At 36.8% G+C, this 13,359-nt stretch overlaps 1 protein-coding gene across 2 annotated transcripts; it reads right to left on the bottom strand.

The window, feature by feature from the left end:
* Nucleotides 1–3,915: 3,915 nt before the first annotated feature.
* On the bottom strand, nucleotides 3,916–13,182 carry LOC111808461 (thiamine biosynthetic bifunctional enzyme TH1, chloroplastic). Of its 2 annotated transcripts, none has more exons than XM_023694450.1 (10): nucleotides 12,925–13,182; nucleotides 12,113–12,340; nucleotides 11,257–11,331; nucleotides 10,988–11,063; nucleotides 10,829–10,904; nucleotides 9,691–9,825; nucleotides 7,008–7,072; nucleotides 6,783–6,910; nucleotides 4,956–5,212; nucleotides 3,916–4,574 (listed from the first exon to the last, which is right to left on the bottom strand). In XM_023694450.1, the coding sequence occupies exons 1-10, from the start codon at nucleotides 12,958–12,960 to the stop codon at nucleotides 4,037–4,039; spliced, it is 1,614 nt and encodes a 537-aa protein (XP_023550218.1). In that variant the 5' UTR covers nucleotides 12,961–13,182; the 3' UTR covers nucleotides 3,916–4,036. The 2 variants fall into 2 exon arrangements, with proteins under 2 accessions (XP_023550218.1, XP_023550227.1); XM_023694459.1 differs by having other exon boundaries at nucleotides 12,113–12,330.
* Between the last annotated feature and the right edge of the window lie 177 nt (nucleotides 13,183–13,359).

The following is a 13,359-nucleotide window of genomic DNA, read 5'->3' as shown; positions in this document are numbered from 1 at the left end:
GATACCAATAATGTTATGATCTTGTTACGACCCAATATTTTACTACGAGTCATGACTCAAAATGACAATGACGTGTAGTGTGTGTGCATGAAAACTCAAAGGAAGACATCAGTTCAAAAACCATTTATTTCATAAGAAGAAAGTTGCAATACAAGAAATCAATATGTGATCCGTTTTGACAATGAAGAACATGAAGGATAGTGTGTACAAAAAGAAAGATTGGATTGACGCCTTGGGACATGTTTTCCTCTATGACAATCCACATCACTCAACAAGTCTTTTCTTGACCTGACGCCTCACGCACCTGAAAAGAGAAGATATAGAAAGGATGAATATAAAAGTTATATTCGGTAAGCTACCTACTTGTAGGCTCTCATCGCATTTTAGGTTTAACAGATAAACACGGACTTCTCATTGGGTCTAGGACGTCTGGTTCTAGTCTTAACCCCTTGGGGCTATTTTGATTCTTCGTCATTTCATTTGAACCCTAAGAGTTCCTTATGCTGAGTTGTGAATGACCGGTGGTGACCTATGAGGAGCTACATCATGCATGACTTATCAGACTACTTTGTATCTTACCTAGGAAGTGAGTTGTACGACGGGGGTTCACGTTTCCCATGCGAAACAACTAGGAGCAGTGAATTCTAATCAGGAACCCCTGGTCCCCCACGAAGCTATGACACCGTTCACACAATTTTCAGCCTAAGGGTACCTCTTAAAGTCGTTCGCATGTCGTGGTGATATGTTAGGCTCCTACCGAAAAAGTTAGGTCTAAATAGTGACTTGTCACTCTAACCACAAATCCCTAGTCTCAACATAACAATAAATCATAAATAATTTGATGTGCATACATCAAAAATCTAGATACATCATACAAAGTTCATGCAAAATAGGCAAACATGCTCAATGGGGGCAACATCATCCATCAACACCTGGAGCGTAGAGTTCACAAATGTCTCATCCTCTTTTGTGCATAAATTAAGAACATACATACTAAGCAGAAGCATAAAGCATGATTAACTTCACATTACGCATCCATTCTTTAAATCTTATTACCGAAGCTCTTTTTTTGGGAAATCTAACCACCTAAGGTAATTAAACTAGTATGCATGCATACCCAAGCGATTCCTACAAGTATTTCTTCCTACCGTATGGTAACTTACTTGGTTGACGCGTGTCATTCGCTTAGCATTCCTACACAAATAGGGTGTCCAAAAATAATGATTTTTCTTCCTTAGATTCTTATTCACATACAATGAGGTTAGAATTGAAATAAGGATGAAAAATCGGGCCAACAGAAGTCAAATGGTGAAAATTAGACTCACATGCGCTGGCCATGTGCCTTCACGTGCCGGGAATGGTCCTAGTCGCAAGTGGCATGTGCGAGCAGAAAATATGCAGTCGTTGTCCAGTTTGGAGAGGTTTGGTTTGCTCGGGTTGGACTGTGAGTCAACTGGGTTGCGGATTGGATTGGGTTGATTGGCGGGTTGCGGGTCAAACGGTGTGTTGCCGATGTCGCATGTCACAGAATGGCTGGAGCCACGTTGCTCCACTCAACGCTCAACACGTGACTCCACGTAATGGGCAACGCGTGTCCCTAGCCTAGCCAAAAAAATTTATCTCTCCTCCTATTAGACGAAATCGCAAAGTAGAATTAGGTTTCTTGAACTTCATATTTTTGTATCTTTCGATTTAGGGTCTGTATCTTTCAATTTAGGGCTCAAATCAGACGATTTCTTCAGTAAAGTTGTAGTTTGTAGAACCACCTACATTCTAGTATTTTTTTTTTCTTGAATTTTACTTAGGTACCATTCTACCCATACTCACCTCATGCTCTAAGGGCCTCCCAATGAGCGGTGCAACATGATCTCATGACTTAGACTACGTCGTAGGGGACACATAAACCTCTCGACCTAGTATTCATACTATGTTGCAGGGAACACATGAAGCTCTAGAGGTAAGTATTTAGAATATCTCATAGGGAGCACATGAAGCCCTGGACACAAGCATACAGACTATGTTAAAAGGGAATACATGTAGCCCTAGATACAAGTATCATGATTTAGACTATGTCGTTGAGGAAGCATAAAACCTTGCTCATAAATTAGGTTCGCGTTATTCACCAACATAGGAACCTACAAGTCTCCAAGGAAAATGTCCAAGGGACAAGAAACAAGAACTAAGAACTAATAATCCAAAACCTAAATGTCTTCGAAATAAAACTATGCTCATGAACTCAGAATCTCAGTCCTCAAGATTGAAGTATGCACAAGAACTCAAAACCTTATGACCAAAGTCCTTCCAACAAAACCATGTATTGTACTCAAAATTCATGACTAGAATCTAGCTAGCAGATGAGATTGTGTTGGGAGGGCAAGATGCATAGACTAAAAGGAATTTGAAAGCTACAAAAACTGCTCAAAGAAAGAACTTGGTGCAACTTGGAGTTAAGGAGCATGCTAGAAATGACTCTTAGGCTTCACCAAGTAATTTGTCATGGCCTTTTCTTATGAAGCACTTCGTAGAGAACCCCTTAGACATATGTCGTACGAAGTTATGTTCACTTATTATTAAGTGAATAGGAAAGGGTTAGGTCAATAACCTATAACTTCAATTAAACGTTTTACTCTGTAAATACCTAATAGAACCTAAAACTGCATAAATCATAAAATTAACCCACTAAATTTGTGCATGAAATTTTAAAGTATGACCTAATATTATGAATTTATGATACATGTTTAAGCATGAAAATGATAAATATACTTTGGAAGTATGACTTTACGAAGTTTATAGAACATAATATGCTTTTGTTGTGCCTTAGCCTTTTATGATTGGCACTTAAAGTCAAAATCACGAACCCAAAGATTAACACGACGCCCAGTTAGCTAGGTACCACTCTATCAGACTTCCCTTATATCCCAAGTCACCCTAGACCTCCCATCTATGTGGTACATCATGATCTTATTTTTTTCTCACTTAGGTAGGATGTCCTGTTAAGGCTTTTTGTAGGATGCTTTGTTTTGCAAAATTTTGGACTCATACTATATCGCTAGGGATATAGGGGAATGTCAAGTTTGATGGATGCCGAATTCAAATTTTGGATCTTTATTCAAATCTCAGGCATGAGACGTTGGGACTATGTTGCATGAGACATAGGAGAATATTGGGACAGTTAAAGAACAAATTCAAATTCTGAGTCTTTATTCAAATCTTGGACATAGATTTTTTTTTATACTCGAATTCATGTTGTTTACCAACCATGTAACCTAGCATATTTTTTTTTAGGGAAGTGTTTTAGGACCAGTACTAATGCTATGTATTGTGCATGGAGCTGCTATGTATTGTGCATGGAGTGGAAGCGGACAACACATTGGGATCCACTTTCCTTAAACCCATCCTAGAGCTAGGGACCACACAAGTGCATACCACACAAGTGCATAAGCCAAGGCTACCCAATAGACGGATAAGTTTTTGAGTTCAAGAACTCAAAACCCATAACATAGAACCTTAAGACCTAGGTCCTAAAACCTTTTTGTTATTCCTTATGGTCAAGTTTAGAGTGTGGTACCATAACATCAACCATAGACACAATTAGCCTTAGGCCAGGATCTGGAACAAGGAACAAGTGGCTATAGAGAGACATCCTAGGTTCAAGAGCCTCCACGAGTTATCTTTTCTACCGATCTTATTGTATGTACCATTTCCATGTTTGAATTTGAACAGCATGATCAACAAAGCACCACATAATGCTAGACCTCTTTTACATAGCAACTTGGATCAAATTCTCCCAACCAACCTCAGATCCCGACTTGCTTAACACAGCTAAATCGCCCCATCAACCATGCTTATTTTAAAGAATATATAATGACCATGCTTATTATCACGAAATTAAATTTTTGTTACATTATAATCACATTGAGACAATTACATTTATTTCAAAAACCTTTCTACTAAAATCAAAGCATTACAATTATTCATACATTTGATTTCATCAAAATCAAGAAACTGTGTCGTTGCACTATGGTCCCTCACTCACTCATTTCGCAGGTGATAATGCTGTAGCCTCCACTAATGTTGCATGTAGCTTCAAGGTCTCCTCTAAAACACATTGCCTATCAAAAAGAGCCGACACAACTGCAACACCTTTAAGATTTGGGACACCAATTTCCATCACAGCCGCTGCATTACTGTGATTAATTCCACCAATTGCAACCACAGGCAACTTGGAAGCTAAGCAAACCCTTTTCAATCCATCAAGCCCAACAGTCAGATTGTTTGCCTTTGTGTTTGTGGGATAAACTCCACCACACCCGATGTAATCAGCACCATCAAGCCATGCCTGTTCCGCTTGCTCCGGTGTCTTGCATGAGACACCGATAATCTTATCAGGGCCAAGAAGGCTACGAGCTGCATGAACAGGAATATCGGACTGACCAATGTGTACACCATCAGCACCACAGGCAAGTGCGACGTCAATACGATCGTTGATCAGTAATGGAACACCGTGTGTGTGACAAATCTCTATACATGATTTGGCTGCTTCCAAGAAATCGTGAGTTTTAGCATCCTTTTCCCTGTTCATAAAAATAAGATCATGCGACCATTGGAAGCAAATTAACAATTGAATACAAGTTTTAATTATACCAAGTTTATAACTTCGGTCAACAATAATGCAACACGTTAAGAGATTCAAATCTTACAGTCGGGTTCTATTAACCCAAGATTACTACCTCACTATTGCTAGCCTATAGAGGGAGCATATTTAGCCTACACTTTATGGGTAAGTTTCTAAAGCCATTCAACCTTTGAACAACTGAGAAGGTGCTAAGAGGTATTAAAATGCAACAAGGAATTCAATACATTTGAAGTAATGACTTGAATATGTATGAACTTCTGAAAACATTTTTAAGCAAACAAACTAACAACAATTGATTAATGGAAAACAGTAGACAAACCTTATCTGAATGATAGTAGCACCTCCTTCAACTGCAGCTTTAACAGCATCTGTGATAGAACGGTCCCAACGCTTATTCATACCCGAGTCCGTAACAGCATACAAGAATAAGTCAGATTGATTGAAACTCCCCTGTCTATACGAACTTTGTTCTCGACTCTTAAGACGACATAGATGATCGAATGGGCCTTGAGGTCCATTTCCAATGCTAATGTCCTTGCTGTAACTCAATGCTCTTTCAATAAACTGTTTGCTTATCTGTAAAGATCCAGATAAATAAAACCTTAGTTGTGGACAATCATCAAGTCTGGTAACGACAACCAAGCCTATTGCGTTTTGAATTACTCAAATTATATATATGGAGTGAAATGATACGTCTCTTTCATCCAAAAAAAAAGAAAAAGAAAAAAACAAATAACCAAAGAATTTGAAGCTCCAAATTGGATTGAGTGGCAACCATATTTTGATTAGTGCATAAAAAAGTAGTTTTGAAAACCTTGGGTTTGTAAATAGAATTTGGTCGTGAATTTAAATGTTTCATTAGGAAAGATGCTGTAAAGAAAGGTGAAAAAATAAGTACAACTTTTAAAAGCTTGATTATCAAATAGGACTGTGAAAGATATATCCCTCATTTATTGAGAATCCTAGAGGCCTCCATTACGGATTGAGATTTCCAAGCCCACAAGTGTTAAAAAGGAGGGGAAGAATGTTTATATATTCCAGCCTATCATTTGCATTATTCTCACAAAAAAGATGTGCTTTTTTCTTCTTACCATTCATGCTTCCAGGAAACTTCTTTAAATTCTTATTCAATTAGAATGTCGCCTTACCACCCTCCCCCTTCACTTATCCCCTCAACAACCATTTTGACTTCACTCAAGGTTTAACGAGAGGAGTCATTCACTCGAAAAAGAACTCACCACCATGTAATGACGTGTTTGAGGTTGACTCCCAGGTACGTTTGAACAGCGTGGAATCACTCATTCATCCATGGATTTCAGTAGGGAGGTTGATGTTCTTGTAGATTCTTTTTCTTAAACTTTTGGCTTATTATTTCAGGACTGTGACAAGAAGACTCTCCATTAGCTCGAGAGGGTAGCCACGTCATGGTTTTGCTTTACAAAGTTTTTTTTTGTCTTCACTGGGATATTTGAATCGACTTGCATGAAATATTTGAATTGACTTGCATGAGGATATTTTTTTATTTCTTTGTCGGTGATCGTTCTTACAAAGCTTTTAACAATGGTTAGTAATTCTTGCAAAGCTCAAGAGTTGATGAAGGTGTCACGAGTAAAATTGGCTCAAGAGTTGTTGGTTGTGGTCGATTCTTGGTTTTCTTTTTGAAGTTTTGAAGCATCTATCGAATTTCAGTGTTTGATAGAGGTTTTATTCACAGTTTCATTATTCATTGGCAAGCTCTCCAAGTGTTCAGAGAAAGTTCTTGGTTCCTTAAAAATTTATTTATTTTCCTGACTAATCTCTATTTGGTTGTATGTACTGTTTGTATTTTTTTTCCTTTTTCCCTTTTTCACTCCCTTTGGGAGTTTGTATCCCTAGAACATTTTTTTATTTTTCATCATTTCAATGAAAAGCCAGAAAAAAAAAAGCATTAAAGTAACTCTTAACATCCCGTCTTGATCATCTGTCAAGGTCAGTGAGCATACATATTGAATATAGCGTTATTTTCAACAACTATTATCCTATAACAAATTGAAGATGTTTATTTTTAAAAAATTATTTAACTATTCAATAGGAAGTTGTATTATGAACCGTTGAGACTTTAATCTTCTTATTGGTGGGTTTAAAATAAGTGTCCGTAGATTATTACCTTAACAGCTGAGAACATTGAAGACCCTTTAGCAAGCTCAGCTGCAATGCATGATGCTAAGCTGCATCCAGTGCCATGAGTGTTGCGAGTCGTTATGCGTGAAGATCGTAGCTCATGCAGATCCTTGCCTATGAAAAAAATATGGATTCAGTGGATGGGCTTCCTTCATAACAAAAAAATATATATATCAAATTGTCAGAATTATGCAATCTGTACTGTACTTACCATCAAAGAATATATCTACAGCATCCAATGAATCTGGAAGGTCCCCGCCTTTGACAAGTACATTTCTAAAATCAAACATAACGCTCTTCAGCATCAGTCAGGAGTAAATTGATAAAAATGGTAGTATGAAGCGGAGGGGGCGTCTAAAATGTGCAAGGTTGAATTTAATTGGGTAGAAAATTGAACTCAAAATTATCTTAATAGTTGTAACATGCAGAACTAACAATCATGTCAGAAAGATGTGAAAAAATGTGGTTCAAATTACCACGAGATAAGCTCAAGTTGCAATTAATGTCACATTAAAGAAGAATCAAGCTTCAATTGTGCAACAATGAAGCTTCAATTGTGCAACAATGAAACTTCAATTGTGCAACAATGAAACTTCAATTGTGCAACAATGAAACTACGTCAGGTGGAACTTCATTTATTCTTGGATGGTTACAAATTCTTTGGTAGATGATAATCTAAATTTATGATGTTTCTAGGATACATTTCCTTAGTGGCCAATTATAGCCATGAAGTATGAAGGTTACAACTTTTGAAATGCCTCATGAAAGGTCAAGGGTTTCATTTTGAGGCTATATAAAGCCATGCATGTTGTCTTTGTAAGATAGACTTAGAAAATATAGTAAAAATAGCATTCATGCTTTCTCTTAGCCAAGGGCTAAGTTGATTTGCAATTCTATATAGTTTAGGTTGTATGCTTAGAATCATTTAAGCTTGACATGATTGATTCTGCTGGTGAAGTGATTCAAATCTCAAACAAGTTTTCTTGCCTTGTGATACTTGAGATATTTGATCAATAAAATAATCCGGATCTAACTTTCCTTGGGGTATTCCTTGTCATTTTAGAGTTCTGGGATATTTTAGATCTAAAGGTCTTATTCTTCAAATTGAATTCTCGATACTTACAATCATTTGGGATGAACTCATCTTCATTTGGGGGTTTTAGAATTTGTGATTTATGGGTTAGAATATCTAAGGGTTGATAAGGGTTCTTAGATCCAATTAGCTAGGGTTTTAAATCAATAAGAAATTAGAAAAATAAATAAACAAATAATTCTAAGAGAAATTTGGATGCTGTTATTTGAGTAAACCCAAGCCTAAACTAAACATTTGCTTCTCTCAACCTCCCTCCGTCACTCTTTTTGCAGCTCCCTTTTTTTTTTTCTTCCTTCCAAAAATTTTATAAACCCCATTGTTTTTCTTCCTTTCGTTGATATCCATGGATTGAGCATTTAGGCCAACTGGTGGACACCTCACTAATTTCATGGACACCCATGTGCACCTACAACATTTTGTTGTTAGAAAACTAGAAAGATTTTTATTAATTTATTGTTATATTATTTTGAAGAAGAAGAAGAAGAAGAAACAATTTCACTAGTTGATGAAACACGGGAGTAAAAACTCCAAGCAACTATTGGTGAATTACAACAAAGCTCTCCAATTGGCTTTCACTCTGTTTGATTTAAGAGAAAAAAAATGTTCCCTTCTCTCTCTTCTCACATACCCAACCCAATCCCACCCCTCCCTACCATGCTCTCCTGCTGCCTAACTCGACGGTGCGCACCAATCACTGATTGAGGGTGGAAAAGGGTTAAAAATCACTGAAACAAGCAGAGATCAATCCTTTTATCTTTTGTGCACTTTCATAATGACGGGCATGTGATTTTATGAGCTCTTTAACAATAAGTATATGATTTTGGGTTTATTAGACCCATTCAACCTGATAGGGCACTCCTCGTGGAGGAAGGCAAAGAACGAGAGACTACTTTGGGAAATATAGGTGGTATAAGGTGGGAACTTATAGGGTAAGATTTGAAAATTTGAGTATGGAGTCCTTTCTTAAAGATCCTCCAGTGCCTACCCAGTGGGGATGGATGAAAATCAGAAATTTTCCAATTGATAAATATCCTTCAAGAAATGATCTTTTGAATCCTTCAAGAAAATTTGGAATGCCCATGGAGGATACATCGATACAGCCACTAAATCTTTCTCTCGGATGAATATGATGGAGGTTAACATAAGGGTCAAGGAAAATATGAAGGGTTTTCTCCCAATATCAGATACACCTCCTGTCTTCTTCGTCGCCAATCACGATTTTCGTTGAGCCTTTTTTTTGTCCCTGATTACTCCATGGAATTTGTAGTCATCTCGAGGCCAATTGGTAAATGCAGTGAGGTAGGTTAATTGGCTGATGAGGAGGGAAAGGAAGAAGGGATTGGGGTCAGGATGGCTAGCGATTGTTGAGGAGGGTTGGTCAAGGGATTGAGAAGGCAAGGGGGCGAAGATTCGATGGGTCTATAAGAAGGTGAAGATTGGGTGGCAAAGGAGGGAGAATGACTAGCGATCGCTAATGTAATCCGAATAACCATAGAATTAAAGTTTTAAAAATGGTTAAATTATAAAAGACACCTCTGAACTTTTGAAACAAAGAGTAAAATTCAGGGGTATTTTTATAATTTAGACTTAAAAAAACTTCTTTGAATTAAGTAGAATGGTATTAACATTACTGCTAGGAGGCAGGCGGCAATGAGGAAAATTGAGTGTCAAAGTCAGTCTCTTGTGACTAGAGGTAGCATAAAATTTCTTCTTCTTTTTTCATGAGAAACATTGATTTTCATTTCATTGATAAAATGGAATTACAAAAGAACGCAAGCTATGTGATGGATTAAAAACTTACTTGGATCCCATCTGATGGATTAGCGTTGCAGCATGACGCATGTCAGAAATTGTATTAAGGGGCATACCGCCAAGTAAGGCAGATGCTTCCTTCAAATTTGGGGTTACCAAGTCAGCCATTGGTAGAAGTTCATCCCTGAAAGCAAAAGACGTATCATAGAATTATGAAAAACTAACATATGAAGATCAGACATGAATTTTGATTAAAGAAAAAGCATTATTTTCATTCAATTAAGCAAATTATGGCTGTAAATTGGGGAATCCAGGCCCCACCAACTCTAATCCCCAGCAAAACCCGCAGCCCCAGCTCTAGTAGATGGGCAAGGAAATTAATTCTCTCGATCCCTAGAACCCACTATTTAAATTAAAGATTTGGGAGGGGTTCCAATATTGTAATTTCTTACCAACAAGGACACACCTTGGGGCCAATGTGAGGCAAATTTGTGGGAGTAATTGCAGCCAAACAAAGACTAACAAGTTTTGCCAAGTCAAAACTAAAAGCCTCTCTCAACAAGAAAAACCAGCAACTTTAAGAAGAAGCTACTACCAAGAAGATTTTTCTCCTTTTCACGCTCTCTCTCTCTTCTTTTTATAAGAAACATGCAAGAAATTTCATTATTAAAAAAAAGCTTCCAAAACAGTATATGGAAAAACGGACAAGATGTCCCCTTGCAAACGAAGGGGTTTTGCAAAATCACTCAATCTAACATGTGAAAGTAAAAACAGTAGCAATACCATTAAAAACAGTATTAAATTGTTGGGAGTTTCATGTAGTCCTTACTTGGATGTATGGACATCAGCGAAAAGCATGAATAAATTGTGGTGCTATAAGCATTACTTACACAGGTGAACATTCACATTTTGAGAGAATAGGCAATAAAATAGTATTATTTTTCTAATTATTATATGAGGCATAAGAATTTCAAGCCTCAGTAGGTTCTTATAAAGGTTCGTTCGATGTAAGCCTTAACGCTAAAAGCTTGAAGTCCATACCAAAAGCTTCAGAGTCCTTTTGAACCAAAAAACAATATACTAATTCTGAGGACATTTAAAAAATGCAAACAGGAAGCGCAGGAAATTATCATAAGAACTAGTTTGAAGGACTAATGATACTCCCTATAAACAGATAATCAACTTACTGTAACACTGAAATAATTGTAGGACAAGCCAGAACATCCCCACTGGTAGACACCATGACAGGATCAACCACCAAAGCTGCCTTTATTCATATTAAAATCTTTAAAAAACGATAATTAAATCAAAGAAATGCACCAATAACTTACTGAAATACTTTATACCTTGAACAGGAAACTCCTTCAGGCGCTGACGTATAACCTGAATGATGCCAGTAGAAGGTAGCATTCCTGTTTTCACCTGAATTAATGTAATCATTAGTAGTCTTTCTGTGTTTTCCAGCTTACATAAAGTATATATTAGTACGTGCACTGAAAAAGCAATAACAGCTAGCCTGTTCAATATCCTATACATGAACTGTCCACAGTCTTGTCCATATGAGCTCCTAAAAAACTTGCAAGGCAATCCTAACTTAAAATTTAATTATACTCACCACATCCACTTGCATATCAGAGAGAACAGATTTCAGCTGCTCTGAAACAAAGCCCTCCGGCATAATGTTTACATCCTGAAAAAGTTAGTACATCTTCGTCTTAAATAAAATTTGTGTTACAAGCAGTATAATTTAGGACAAAACATTTCAGCTAATTTCATTGAGAACAAAGCAAAAACTAACTTCAAGGGCATTGTATATTCTAAGAGTGAGTTTAGGATGATTTTCGCAAAGGTAAAAAGTGTTTCTGGCTTGTCAAAAGTATTTTCAAAGTTTTCATAATTTGAGTTAAATACTTAGAAGTGATACTTGAAAACTTATTAAAAGGACTACGGATGTATTTAGGAGTGCTTATAGAATAAGGATGAAGTACTGTAAGCATTTTGAAAAGAACTGCTTTACGAAAGATTACTTTATGCTTGCTTTCACACTATCAATAAGTGTTTATAAAGTACTTCCCAGTTAGACAAAAGCACTCTAAAAGTGCTTTTTACCAAGTATTATAAGTACTATTAACTTTTTTAAAAGCATCTGTTGTTGCTCCCAAACATGATATTTATGATACATGCTTTTGAGCATAAGAAAAAGGTGTTTTTCACCATGCCTAAAGCATTCCTAAACATACCCAGGATAGCACTTAATAAAGTGCTAACAAAGGATAAGCTTTCACTCAGAAGCACCTTGTTTTCAAAAATCATCCTAAACTCACAATAACATTATACACCCCATTATACCATAGCAGGCAGGCAAGGAACATTATTTATTTATTCACCAGTCCTCCCCATTGTCCTTTCAAGCCAAAACAAATACACCAACAAATAAATATGGATAATAATTATGTGTGTGTGATAATGACCTGAACCCCCACGGTGTTCTGTGCTGTAACAGCAGTTATCACAGTGGAACAGTACACTCCACGAGCAGCACAAGTCTTAAGATCCGCTTGGATTCCAGCCCCTGCTCCTGAATCAGAACCAGCAACACTCAACACATGTGGAATCCTCATCTCATAGCGATCACTTGAAGCTACAACTGTTTCTTCCGGCTTCTTCATGGCCATACAAAACCTAGAGACTTGATTGAACTAAAAAGGACAAATCAAGGCACAGAAAGTAAAACCCATAAATCATAAAATATACCTCCATAATTGATAAAGCTAACCCGTGTTGGAACCCCTAAATATACTTCTATATAGGTCTGATTTGTATGGATTTAATACTTCAAAATTCTGTTTCCAACTCTACTCCATATGAAATTTTTTTAAAAAATAGATAATAATTTCTTCTCTCCGTGGATAGTTTCTTCTATTTTCAAGAAGACTCAACGTCATTCAATCAAACTAAAATCAAAAGTTAAGTTTTCTATTTTGTTTGTCCATAGTTTGCTATAGTTTCAATGTTTTCAAATACAGCTTTTCAATTCCAACAAGTTTTTCATAGCCAACAAAACTACAGGGTCTTTTTAAGCATTGTTCATTCTTAAACATTACTTCTCCTATAAATTTACTGATTCATACAAGAATTGGTTTGTTTTATGTTCCTCTGTACTTGTTGGTTCAATCGGTGTTTTCTGTCTAATTTGCGAGGGATACATTATTAGTTTTCTTCTCCTTGGATGAAGCGCATAACCCAACGAAAAAGAATAAAAAGAAACAAAAAAAGATCAGACCTTAGGAATCTGAAAAGTGAGAGGCAGCAGCACCATCTCAAGAACGGCGCGGGTTAGGGGCTGAACCACTGTGTTTCTGAGGGAATTAAACAAAGAAATGTGACTCTTGAGTCCTTGGGAGGGCGAGAGAATGTGAGGGGGAGGGGGAGGAGGAGGCGGCGGGCAGGAGGCGGCGGGACGGAGTACAGTGACTGGTAATGGGCGGTAGAGGCTGGCTGAACGTGAAGTAGGGTTTAGTCAAGGGAAAGTAATAATCGTTTAAACCAATTTTAAGAAAATAAGGGATAAAGAGGAAAATAGGAAATTCATTTTGTACCTAAATTTTTTAAAATTATTACAAAAATACATTTCTAAGGTTATTTTTCAATATATAAAAATATATGGAAAAATTTTAACACTAACTTTTTACTAAAATCTTAATTATTTGTTCGAGTA

This window comes from Cucurbita pepo, chromosome LG01, assembly GCF_002806865.2.
Source record: "Cucurbita pepo subsp. pepo cultivar mu-cu-16 chromosome LG01, ASM280686v2, whole genome shotgun sequence".
In the NCBI taxonomy this organism is placed as follows: domain Eukaryota; kingdom Viridiplantae; phylum Streptophyta; class Magnoliopsida; order Cucurbitales; family Cucurbitaceae; genus Cucurbita; species Cucurbita pepo.
This window is presented reverse-complemented; position numbering and strand designations above follow the sequence as displayed.

Bases quoted from the DNA above. Each gene is read 5' to 3' on its own strand.
- LOC111808461 (XM_023694450.1), bottom strand. From the start codon at position 12,960: ATGGTGCTGCTGCCTCTCACTTTTCAGATTCCTAAG. The intron at 7,073-9,690 runs GTAAGTTTTTAA...GTTTGATTTTAG, and splicing joins ATCCATCAGATGGGATCCAA to AAATGTACTTGTCAAAGGCG. The intron at 4,575-4,955 runs GTTTGTCTACTG...TTTTATGAACAG, and splicing joins GCTACTATCATTCAGATAAG to GGAAAAGGATGCTAAAACTC.